This window comes from Nestor notabilis, unplaced genomic scaffold (genome assembly GCF_000696875.1).
Source record: "Nestor notabilis isolate BGI_N333 unplaced genomic scaffold, ASM69687v1 scaffold11987, whole genome shotgun sequence".
NCBI lineage: Eukaryota > Metazoa > Chordata > Aves > Psittaciformes > Psittacidae > Nestor > Nestor notabilis.
Genome location: NW_009936189.1, coordinates 103,508 through 116,418, shown reverse-complemented (window position 1 = coordinate 116,418; position 12,911 = coordinate 103,508). Strand labels below are relative to the sequence as shown.

General features: G+C 42.0%; 1 protein-coding gene across 1 annotated transcript in view; it reads left to right on the top strand.

Annotated features, from left to right (window-relative positions):
• GRM3 (glutamate receptor, metabotropic 3) overlaps window positions 1-12,705 on the top strand; it is a 46,282-nt gene extending 33,577 nt beyond the window's left edge. The window contains exons 3-5 of the mRNA XM_010018216.1: window positions 543-1,609; window positions 6,509-6,683; window positions 12,155-12,705. Coding sequence (XP_010016518.1) covers window positions 543-1,609; window positions 6,509-6,683; window positions 12,155-12,228 — 1,316 coding nt within the window. The 3' untranslated portion in view covers window positions 12,229-12,705. The remainder of the gene's footprint in view (window positions 1-542; window positions 1,610-6,508; window positions 6,684-12,154) is intronic.
• The last annotated feature ends 206 nt before the right edge of the window (window positions 12,706-12,911 follow it).

Genomic DNA, 12,911 nt, shown 5'->3' with positions numbered 1-12,911 from the left:
AACAACACAGGGAGAAGTGAAAAAGGTATAGTGAGAAACTGTTGAGGATTTCATAGTTCTCCGCCATTCTTAGAATGAATCCTCTATTCAGCTGTTGGCCTCAAAACTGCTATTCATTGATCTGACCATTTAAATTTCCTTACATTGTGACAGCTGAATTTCACCAAAAACTGTTGGGCCTCAGTTAGAAGCAAACCTCTTCCTTTCAACGGAAAATGTGAAAGGTGGTAGTTGTTCATACTGGGGCAGGGGGATAACTGGAGAATTTATCTGCATCCAGAGCAAAAAAAAGTAAGAACATGGGTAATCTAACACCTACAAATACATCTCATGCAGTAAAGTGGAGTTCTATTATCTGAGGGTTTTTTTCTTCTTCCAAATTCATAAATGAGACAGATACAGACCTCTCTACTTACCTGTTGGCACTTGAATTGGATTCTCTAAGCTGTCAGGTGTCAGTGCCTGACAAAGGGATGAAAAATGTCATCTACAGCTTTGATAACAATGTTCTCTATTTCTTTTTATTTATTTGTTTTCCACAGCTCCATTCAACCCTCCTAATGCTGCGGACAGTATGGTCAAATTTGATGCCTATGGAGATGGGCTAGGACGATACAACGTGTTCAATTTCCAGTACACTGGAGGCAGGTACTCCTATGTGAAGGTTGGTCACTGGGCAGAAACTTTGTCGCTTGAGGTGGACAATATCCATTGGTCCAGGAGCTCTGTCCCTGTCTCCCAGTGCAGTGATCCCTGTGCTCCAAATGAGATGAAGAATATGCAACCAGGAGATGTCTGCTGCTGGATTTGTATTCCCTGTGAAATCTATGAGTACCTGGCTGATGAATTCACTTGTGCAGACTGTGGGCCTGGAAAATGGCCCACAGCTGACCTGACTGGCTGTTATGACCTACCAGAAGACTACATCAAGTGGGAAGATGCTTGGGCAATAGGTCCTGTGACAATTGCATGCCTGGGTTTTATTTGTACTTTTATGGTCATTGCAGTGTTCATCAAGCACAACAATACCCCCCTGGTCAAAGCCTCTGGCCGTGAACTGTGCTACATATTGCTCTTTGGGGTCTTCCTGTCTTACAGCATGACTTTCTTCTTCATAGCCAAGCCTTCTCCAGCTATCTGCACCCTACGTCGTTTGGGGCTAGGAAGTTCCTTTGCTGTCTGCTACTCTGCCCTTCTGACAAAAACGAACTGCATAGCCAGAATATTTGATGGTGTAAAGAACGGTGCCCAAAGGCCTAAGTTCATCAGCCCCAGCTCTCAGGTCTTCATCTGCCTGAGTCTCATTTTGGTACAGATTGTGGTGGTGTCCGTGTGGCTTATCTTGGAGGCCCCTGGCACCAGGCGGTACACTCTGCCTGAGAAGAGAGAGACTGTCATATTGAAATGCAATGTCAAAGATTCCAGTATGTTAATCTCCTTAACATATGACGTGATCCTCGTAGTCTTATGCACGGTATATGCCTTCAAAACACGGAAATGTCCAGAGAACTTCAACGAAGCCAAGTTTATCGGTTTCACAATGTACACAACGTGCATCATTTGGCTGGCCTTTCTCCCCATATTTTATGTGACATCCAGTGACTACAGAGTAAGTCTTTGGATCTCTGTTTCCATAAATCTTGTGCAGCACTTAAGGGGATTGTGTTGGCATTTGCTAAAAGCTTCTTTTGTTTCTTTTTTCTCCTGGATCCCTTGCAAACAAGCCAAGTTAACGTCCACCTAAGGATATTACCAAATTTTAGCTTACTTCTAAGATGGTCTCATTTCAAACTGATCATGTACAGTTAGAGATGGAAGGGGTTAGTGCTGTCAGTCTGATTGTGATAGAGGTGTAGAGTATGGATTAAGTATTTGTATTGATGCATCAGTATATGAAGTCATGGTCCTAACAGGAAAAACTAGTAGACCATGAGTTAGAATGAATCATAATGAGTTATTTGGTAGAAGTGGGCCTTAAATTAAAAGCTGAACTAACTAGTCTCCTTCTGCAAAAGGATCTGCCATTCAAACATGATATTTTCTTCCAAATAAAAAATAATTTCAGAATTTCCTATTAAACAGGGTTGTTAAAAAAATAAAAATCCAACAAATGTTATGCTCCAATATAGAAATTTATATTCTATCTCCACCCTGTAGGGGGCTGAACCCAGGACAGCAACAAACTTAAAAAAACATTCCATTGTTTAAATTGTCACATAATGTTGCAGATCTTCAAGTTAAAAAAATCATATTTTTTGACAGAAGGAAATTGTCTCAGAGAAAGATTCAGATCTGCTCCACTGGAAATCTCACAGTTATTATCTAGTGAGAAGTCACTGCTGGACTTGGTCCTTATAATAGTTTGAAGTGAATTAATTCAACTTTCCTCCCAGAAGAAAGGCAGATTAGTTTAGGGTGGTATTATTACCAGTAGTGTGTACATCAAGTAGCATGTAAAACTGTGGAGCTAATAGTGCCTCTTAACATACTTTTGGTGTGATGACCCTGGAACAGTATGTTTACTACTGTTTTTGTCAGCTTAGGAAAGGTACTGAGAACCTGCAGAAAACAAGGACAGGTAACAAACGACGCAGTAAGACACACAAAGTGACAGTAAAAGAGCTAAATATATTTAGTCTAGACAAGAGTAAACCCAGGGAGACGTGATCACAGACTATAAATAATTTCAAGGCAACAAAAAGAGAGAAAGGGATTATTCAGTCTCAGGAGAAGTTAGAATGGTGAGTAATGGGTTGAAGCTAACGAAGGAAAAGTTTAAGGAAGCCACTGGGGAACAGCTCTGGACACCCAAAGTAATGAGGAAGATGGACATGGAGGGTAATATCAATGCAGACAGTCACCTGAGTGGACAGCATAGACACTAATGTTCATGAGGAACATGACTTGACTGCTTAAGCAGCATTTTGAGCCTTATCTCCTGAGTGGGATCTTCAAGACTGGCTGGGGTTAAACCACAACAGTCCGTTGTGTCACCCAACATGGGGCACAAAAGGTTGAGATGGTTACAGATCTGACCAGAGCATGCAAACCCAAATCTGTTATAAGAGATTAACCCCAGCTGGCATCGAAGTACCACACAGCTGCTTGATCACTCCCCCCACTGGGATGGGGAGGACAACCAGAAAAATGTCAAAGCTTATCCTGAGATAAGAACAGTTTAATAATTGAAATAAAGTAAAATACAGTAGTAATTATGATGAAAAGGGAGATAACAAAAAAGAGAGAGAGACACAAAACTCAAGAAAAACACAAGTGATGCACAATGCAATTGCTCACCACACACTGACTGATGCCCAGCCAGTTCCCAAGGAGCAATCGGCCCCCTCCCCAGCCAAATCTCCCCAGTTTATATACTGGGAATGACACTACATGGTGTGGAATATCCCTCTGGCCAGTCTGGGTCAGCTGTTCTGGCTGTGTCACTTTCCAACTTCTTGTGCACCCCCAGCATCCTCACTGGCAGGGCATGAGAAAAGTCCTTGACTTAGTGTAAGCAACAACTAAAACATCAGTGTGCTATCAACATTGTTCTCACATTAAATCCAAAAAGCAGAACCATAGCAGCTACTATGAAGAAAAATAACTCTATCCCAGCCAAAACCAGGGCACTTCATCAGTTCCCCAATCCCCTATTTTAGCAAGTTGACCTCACTATGCTCCAAAAACCTCCTGCATCACCTCTGTTGTGTTATGTTGTCCCTCCAGTAGATATCAGGGTGGTTGAACTGCCCGGAGAAGACCAGGGCCTGCAAACATGAGACTTCTTCCAGTTGTCTGGAAAATTCCTCTTCTATTTCTTCCCGATCATATGGTCTACAGCAGACACCCACTACAGTGTTGTGCACTTTGGTCTGCCCGCTAATCCTGACCCATAATATAACAGCTGGCTCAAGACCCATTGATGGCTAGAGCTCCTTTCACTGCTCTGCTCTCTCACACAGAGCCCAGCTCGCTCTCCTGGGAGGGAATTGCACTCTGTGTGCAGTACCAGGGTACTGACCTATGCTGTAATTGCAGCTCTGTAAGTAGAGTGGGAGCCATCTGCCTGCTGCCACAAGTCACAGACTTCCAGCCTTCGTCACCATGGAAGTCTCCATTTCCAAGCTCAACAAACATAGGTTGCCTAGTTCTTCTCTTGTACAGGCTCTTGTACCTACCAAGTGTCAGAGAAGATCCATTCTGCCTTTTTCTTGTCATGTCTGATGCTTCAGAATCTTCTAACCTCTTCCCATAGCTCCTTAACTTGGCAGCAGAAATCTACCACATCTGCAAAAACAAGTCCTCCAGTCCCCCTCAGCCCCAGAGATGCAGAGCTGCATCTTCCCTCAGGAGTTTAGTCTGATAATTCTGATATAACAGGGATAGTTGAGCCCGTGGGCACTGGGGACCATGCCCTGTGACATCCCCCTTGCTCTGCACACAAACACAGCCTTCAGCAAAGTTTATAACCCTCTTCTGTACACATTTCTTCACGCAGCTGAACTGTTAGATGCCCAGCACCTACAGCAGGCTCTTCCCCACTGCCTGCAACAAGACTGGCCAACCTTACCTAACCAAGAGTCAGCTCAAACAACAGCTCCGAACTAGTCAAGCACAGCTTGAGGAGCTGGAAGAGGTTGCTAAAACTCACAGCCTCCTGCAGCAATCCTCTCCCAGCAGTAGTAAGGCACCCTAATGTTCCTTGTAGTGTTCCCAAGAGTCCTCCAGTGATCCCAGAAGGTCTGCAAGAGCCCAGCGTAGAGGCCAGAAATTGCTCTGCAATCTGCTGTGTTTGGTGGCTGTCTCTGCTAGCTGCATGTCAAAAAAAGGAGAGCTCCTGGAAAGTTAGGTCTCTCTGATGCCATTGATTTTTATGCAGAGATTCACACTGGTTTCAGAATCAAAGATACAGTGGAACTTGATATAATTAAATAAGCATGCATAACACGAATTCACAGCAGCCCCAGTATCTAGCATGTTTAAGGGAATTTTCAATCTGATCACCTTAGGCAAAAGCTTAAGTCAGTGTGTCAGTAAGGCCGGGTCACACATTGAACCACTGAAGTGACCTGGGTTAAAAGGAACCCTGTGGGATGGGGCTATTTTTAACCCAAATCATTTAACTGATTGAGTGTATAATTATATCAGCACAGCTGAGCTGCTCCATGCAACACACACCACAGCAGAGCAGGGTGGGGAGAAAGGCTTTGCTGGTGAAGAGAACCTACCTAGAAACTACTACCTTCTTTATTCATAAGAAAACTCTCAGTCTTGTTTTATCTGTAGAGTGCCCAGTTCAATACCTACCACAGGCTGCTGCAGAGCCCTGTGGGCAAAATGCAGAGGAGTGATGGAGAACATGCAGCTGCAAACATAAGGTGTTCCTTTCTCGTGCTTTCCCTGTAGGGTTTTCCATGTTCACCCACCCTGTGAGACCTGAGTACCATTTCGTAGTGCTTGTCACATCTACCTTGGGTGAAGAGTGATATAAATGACCACATTAACTATACTCACTGCTGACAAAGCACTTGGTGCTCACTATATACATAAACCAAGAAAGTTCATTTCCTACTGTATTTTTCATTTTGCACTATTATTTCTGATGAGATGGGAGAAGCATTCCCATGGAAGAAGGCAAGTCTCCAAGGACTGCAGGATTGTAACTAACGAAAAATGAGCCGTGGATGTATAATCATTCACATCAAGCTGTAGAGTTTAAAAGCAGCTTAATTCAACATCTTAATTAAGGAATCTGCTTGGAAGAAAAGAATATAAATTGAAAATGAGGCAGTAAAGTGGCACCTAATTGTACCATTGAACAAAAAGGAAGAATGATAGTGCCAGCAAAGTTACTAACAAATGCCCCAGGGCAACTACTCTGAAAGTCCTGTAGCTTTACCAAAGATTCATTTCTAAGCCCAAAAAACGTATGTTCAAATTCAGGGCATCTTTCAGATCCAGTCTGACAAATGTCACCAGCTCTTACATTTATTCTAAATTACACCTATATTCCTGTAAATAATTGTTCAAGTTCTCTGATAAGGGTTGAGGCTGGAGACTAAACTTTTTTTCCAAACAGATGCTCTACATAAGGCATCTAATGTAAACCCACATAAAACACTGTATGTGCAAGCTGATTTCCACTGCAACCAGAATATCTTTGCTCAGATAGGTGCTACAGAGGATTTCCTGACGAATTTAGAAATCAAGGACATGAGACATGAGAGAAAGAGAGCAGAATGATCCTTTCTGTACCTTAATGAGGGAGAACACACTCAGTCAATCTCGCATTGCCATGCAGAGACATGAGCACCATCAGCACCATGCACCCCACTCATCTGATCCTAGGATTGCGGAAGATAAGGATGAGCCAGATGTTCAGACCCAGCTGTCCCAGTGCAAACCCCCAGGACTGTTGTTCCTGCTATTGTATGATAATGCTTCTAATATGCTGCATTTCAGAGCTTTCCATACTGAAACACAGCGCTTTGTGCCCACTCTCTCCTAGGTGCAAACCACCACCATGTGCATCTCTGTGAGTCTGAGCGGCTTTGTTGTGCTGGGCTGCTTGTTTGCGCCCAAGGTCCACATCATCCTCTTCCAGCCCCAGAAGAACGTGGTCACTCACAGACTCCACCTCAACAGGTTCAGTGTCAGTGGGACCGGGACCACTTACTCACAGTGTAAGTAACCTTTATATAAGGATGTGAGGTTGTGGTGAGTATGGATAAAGACAAGGTGGGTTTATTACAAGTAACAAAAAGACCTTTATAGGTTGAACTATGTACCTTGTGAAAGCACCACTACGTTTGTGTCTGGAGAGAAAAACCCATCTCCCTCCCATGGGAATCAGCTCAGAGCCTGCCCTGAAGCTCATTGAAGTCAACAAGAAGCATTCAGTGGGCTCTGACTCCAGCCTGCACAAAGCAGGCTGTCACTCACAGAAGAGACAGGAACAGATTGCCCTGGAGCATTCCTGTCAAAATGACACCCTGGCAGGACCTGGGCCACAATGCAGCATGCTCTCAATGGCTCTTATCACCCGCATTGGAAGAAAAGGCTCCAAGCCTGCAGCAAATGCATATAAGGGATGTCATAAGCTGTATCTGTATGCAGAATGTGAGCAATACCCTTTTTAAGTGCCACAGCCATGAGAAGCAATCAGTGCCCTGTTGCAAGAATAGCTCATCTGCTCTGACTCTCTCCTTTCCTTCGTCTTCAGTCTCTTCATCCCAAGCAGATCTACATCTGTGGGTTTGTTTTGTTACACCTCTTCTGGGTGCGTTGCTCAGAGACTTTTCTAGATAAAAAAAAAAGAAATAGGTCACCTGTATGTTTGTTGTTCTTTTTCCTTGTCAAGCTTAACTAGTCAAGGATGGGAGCACACAACACCTTGTTCACAGAGCTCTGTGGACAGCATGTCTGACCCGGAAAGCTAATTGAAAAAGCACACTTCACCTATAATGAAGCAAGGACTAAGAAACAGAGAAAAAGGGGGACGCAGAACAAAGTTTGCCAGCAAGTTCACACTAACCTCGCCTTAGGTTTTTGAGTGTCAAAACCTACATTTTAAAATTGGCTAGAAACCTTTGGCACTTCAGATTTCAGACAGAACGTGGAAGGAATTTGGGACCCTGCTGTGTACCACATTGGCAGGGATTAGGAGGTATCACAGCTATCTCTGGCTCTCCCACTCCAAACCGTATTGTGTGTGAATGCCTAGGGTCCCTTAACAAGAGAGCAGCTATGTGTCTCTACATGTCCTCTATTTCACCAGTTAGGACAGCATCCAGCCCTGGCACCACAAACCAAAATCTCCTTGATATTTTGGAAAACTTAAACCAAGAGAGACGAGATGGCACTAAGTGCCCAGAGTGCTGAGAACTCCCGAAAGACCAATGGATTCCCAATAGCCTTTAGAAGTCTGGTCCCTTGACAAAACGGTAAATCCCAAGAGATTATTTTCGTCCCATATGAATTTTGTACAAGTGGTCTTTTCAAGTGTTTATGTTCTCTTATAATATTGAACAATCTCAGTCAGAAATAATTTTTAATCACAGATACTTTTATACAGGATTGTATTTTGGAATTAGGGGTTTTTTATTATAGTGGCTGGATAAAGCATGTGCGTGTGCATGCATGCATCTAACTGAAAGACATCCTCCGTGCATGTTTTTACATTGAAAGACTGCTTTTTCAGGTTATGAATAGCTTTAAAGACATTAAGTAAAGCATAAAAACCCAGACAGAAATGTGGCTGCAGTCTTTTACTGCTTGCACCTAGCTGAATAAGGGCTGTTCATCTTGGTCTTTCTGGACCATGGCAAGACATAGACCTGGAAGTAGGACTAATAAGTCCACCACTTATAATGGAAAAAGCCCGATAGTTGCCATTTAGGATGTTTATTTGGGAAAATAACACTGAGTTACTAGTCCTGTCTGTCAGAGCCACAATGTTTTTAAGAAGGAAAATTTTTCCTTAGTCCATTCCATCTATTTGTAAATTAATTTAAATACTTTTTTTTTAACTGTTTAGTCATTTACAAGCCTCCAAAACAGGTTGCCACCCAAATTGATTCTAATCCATACCTAAAATATTCCTCTCATCAGTCTTGGGGCTGTCAGCCTGTTTTTATTTCAATCTCAATGATGTTTTCATCAGTCAGAAACTGCTTAATATGAAAGTGATCAAAATTACCTTCAGGGCATTCTGGTAACAGCGACATCCAAAAAGGTAGTTCTTGTTCACTATCAGAGCTTTAGAAGACAGGAGTACTCAATTTGCTTGAATGGTCAGCATGTTTCTTATCTCCATGTATTCCCACCTCCATTCCATCTCAGGGCTGTCATCACCTCTTCATTCCAACAGTCATTAATGCCATGAGCATAGTGGGTTCCTGAACAGCAAATGACTCACAGGCAGTTTTTAACACAATTCCTTGAACAGTGAAAACTGGTCAAACACTATGAGAAAAGGTAAGTGACACTCATGATGCTTTTGGGTTAAGCATTAGCTCTAAATGTGTATCACAACTACATCCTTAAACTGAGCAGTGGTTAGGGAGGGCCTGACTCAATGGTCAACCATAGAAGCTGCAGTGTGGTAGTGCTCATGAGAGCTAAATTGAGCACCTCGTGTAGTCTGAATACAGCTCCTCTTTGCTACATGCTCTGCAGAAGCACGTAGTGAGGTGACTACTAAGTGAGGAAATGGTTTAGGGGCACTGAGCTTTGATCATTTTGACAGCTGAAGTCTAGACTACAAAGGAATACAGATTTAAGTTGAAGAGAGGCAGAATATACGTGTACCTGGGTATATGACATGTTTTGAAATGTATACATCCATACACATTCATTTGAATCCTAAAATTCATGTTTAGCTGTGAATGCTGCGTAAGTTCTGCTTCGCCTGCAAGTTTCCGCCATTGGGATGTTCCCCAGTTTTCCTGTGGCCTGTTTTATGGGCTTGGCAGAGGTATTTCCATAAGGTAGAAGGTCAGCACTCATAAAGCTTCCCAGAGAGTTCAGTACTGATTTAAGTACATACATGATTCAGGCTGAGTTTTACTCCCAAAAGATGTCATTCATCCAAGTTATGTCCACATGGAGAGCCGCACACAGATTTGAGCTCCTCCAGGGGTCAGAAAAAAAGCAGAATCTTCTGTTATAGCCAGAATGGTAAATTTTCTCTCTCAAAATTTATTTTCCCAGCCCTTGCTCCAAACTAGCCCTGATATATGGCTTTTACACATGATTAATTCACAGTTGTTGGGCTGTGAGCATAAGTAGAGGAGGTGGCACACAGTGAGTTTGAATCTGCCTGTTCCTGAATATGTAGGCATGATGCAAGGTGCCCTAAGCAGTGATGGGCTCTTGCATTTTGCCTCTAGTTCTTTGCCTTGTATTATCTAAGCAAAATGAGGGATAGCCAGGAAAGAGATCAGAAGCAGGAATTCCAGCCAAATCAAGATTTCTGGTCACGTCACACATTTGTCCTTGGTCTCAACACAAGGCAAAATGGACATGAAGTATCTCTAGCAGACACAGCAGTATTTCAGGAACCCCCCTGGCTGCTACTATTAGGCACGTTGTGAAACTCAGAACCCTGCAGGGCCAGCAATTAACACTGCTGAGGTCTATAAGGAAAAGCACAATCTTTTGTACTGTCTCAGAGAGCGCTGGATACTCAGTGTGAACGTTTTACTCCACACAGCAGAGTTAACTGCCTCTCTGAGCTACAAGAGGGGTACGTGCTGTGAAGGAAGCCTGGGAACTCAAAAGTCAAGGCCACTCATTCCTCCCCTATTACCATACTTCTCTGTCCAACTTGAATATCCTCCTGACCCAGTTATGGCAGTATTTGAGCTGTTCATGCTTTTCAATGCGTTGAGCTTCAAAAAAACCCTGAAGCTAAAAACTTTCTGAGTGGGTGACTGATGTTCACAGAAACAAAATGCTTTTGCCTGTAGTCACACTGCAGCAGAACAAGGATTTGAATCAGGTCTCTCAAGCAGCACTGATTTTTCTATTTGTCAGCGATAAGTAGAAATCAAACTATCAACAGTAACAAAAATTTCATGTCAATGTGCTGCCATTTTATAGCCAATTAAAAACTGAATACAAGACTTGATAGTTCAATTTCACAAAATCATAGACATGATGCCCCGTGACCTTTTACCTACAAGGACTGCTTTCAGGTATGTGACTCACAACACATATCCAGGTTGTGAAAGATCAATCTTTATCTACCCAATACAGAGCAGGGGCTCATTCTTAGCTCTTCTGTCATCCGGAATATGTCCTGACCTCTGAGCAGTAGGTTAGTCCAAGAGGTGCCTCTAAATTTCTTTTGTTAAAGCAGTTCTGTTTTCCATTAAATATTTATTCAGTCAATGAAAGAATTAGAAATAGTTGCTGATTTGAAGAAAGAATGCTTTGTTCTAAAAATGACGCTGAGCATCTATAAAGAGCCAGTCTGCAACTGAGAGTGTAGCCAGTTTTGGAAGATTGAGCATGCCCTTGTCAGCTGCATAAATTGCTTTTTACACTGGATGATTGAGTTTACTAAGTCACTGCTTGCTGGCTGTTTTCTTTGATGAAGGCATCACATTTCTCTGGGTCACTGTTATCATTAACCTAATGTATCTTTCAAAAAACAGCTTTATGGTGCCATGAGCAGAGATGTCACAGAGTATCTGAAAATACATTCTTGATGCCTAGTGGATAATTTTAACAAAGATGGATAAACCAGCTTGCTTTTAATTTAAAGTCCACAAGCCTCTAGCAATATGGTAATACATCCTTCAGTCAAAATACAAATAGATTTAGGAACAGATTCTGATACTCAGATTCAGTTGTATCACTGAAGCCATGAAAACCTGTTGTATAGAATATTAGGTAATGCAGACAAGGACACCAGAATCTGTGCCTTGCCTCTGGATGCGTACTGAATCCTGGTCCAGACATCCTAGAAATGGTAGGGTTTTATGGCCAGAAAATATTCTGGGATTAGGTGAGAAATAACTTGTTTTCAAAGCCAGTTACTCAAAACTTTCTTCATCTAACATGTACTTATAATTCTTGCTTTTTAAATTACAAATTAGATTAACACACAGTCCTAATATGCAGAGGTGGATCCTGTCCTGGGTTTATAAATGCATATATTTTATTTCAGGAATGTCCACTGAAGTTATATAAAAGCTCAAAGGATCAGACCTTAGCATTCGTTGCTAATAAAACACAAAAAATCCAAAGGTTCCCTTTGTTCTACAGGGATATCTCAGCACCAATCTAGCTATATTAATTCACACTACCATGCAAAGTGCTGTAAAGTGAGACCCAGCGGTGTAGTATCACCAAAAGAAAATTCATATATTCTATTCAGACACTTACTGGAGAAGTTTAGTCACCCCAAAGGCTCTCAATGGTCAGCAAAGAGAAATAAGGTTCCTCCAGAAGATGCTTCAGACTCTGATCTGAACTGCCTTGTACCTCCATCAGCTCCACTGCTGACACTGCCATGTACAGTGACTTTTCAGTGGGCATCTTGATTAAATTGGGTGAGATGGTCCAGATCAACATAAATTCTTACCCTATGTCTTGTAAATTCTTTGCTGCCCTGAAGTTAGTTGATTTTCCCCTCTTTCTCTTTCAGCATCTGCTAGTATGTACGTGCCGACCGTCTGCAATGGAAGGGAAGTTCTAGACTCCACCACTTCATCTCTGTGATTGTGACTTGCGGTTCAGTTCTTGAGTTTTTAGACTGTTAGGCAAAATTTTGCACATGTTGTGCACTTTGGAAAACACCAGAAAACAGAAGAAATCAAAACAAAACTAGTACCTTTTTTTAGAAACAGTGTAATAAATTATTTTTGAGGATTGTACAGTATATAGTGATGTTCTGGAACTTTTTAGACTGATTTTAGCCTTTCTGTTGTTAACGGTTGTAAGGGACGTGTAAATAACCATGGTTCACAATGTGCATAGTCCTGCAGTAAGGGAGTGATTTGTTGCAAGCACAGTTGCAATGTTAGGTGACTTCTTTCCTACGAAATTTTTTTGTAGCTCCTTGTTGTAATTAACTTAGACTGCATTTCTATGTTGTATATTACAGTTACCTTACGTGTAACAGATTGGTTTTCTCAGCACAAAACAGCAGTATTAATGTAAAGGCACCAATAATAAAAAGATAAAAGTTTTTCAGCATGGTTTCATTTTTGTTTCTTCCTCCCTCAAGGTTATTACTTTCCTCTACACTCCAGGATAGGAAAAAAGGATAAAACTTCTGCAGTACTAGTGTGGGCACGCACGTGTCTGTGTATGGTCCGTGCCCGTGTTACTAAATCCATATCACATAATATGTTCTTACAATGAATGCTTAGTCAGGGTCAAGTAAAATTTCCCTCTCCTTA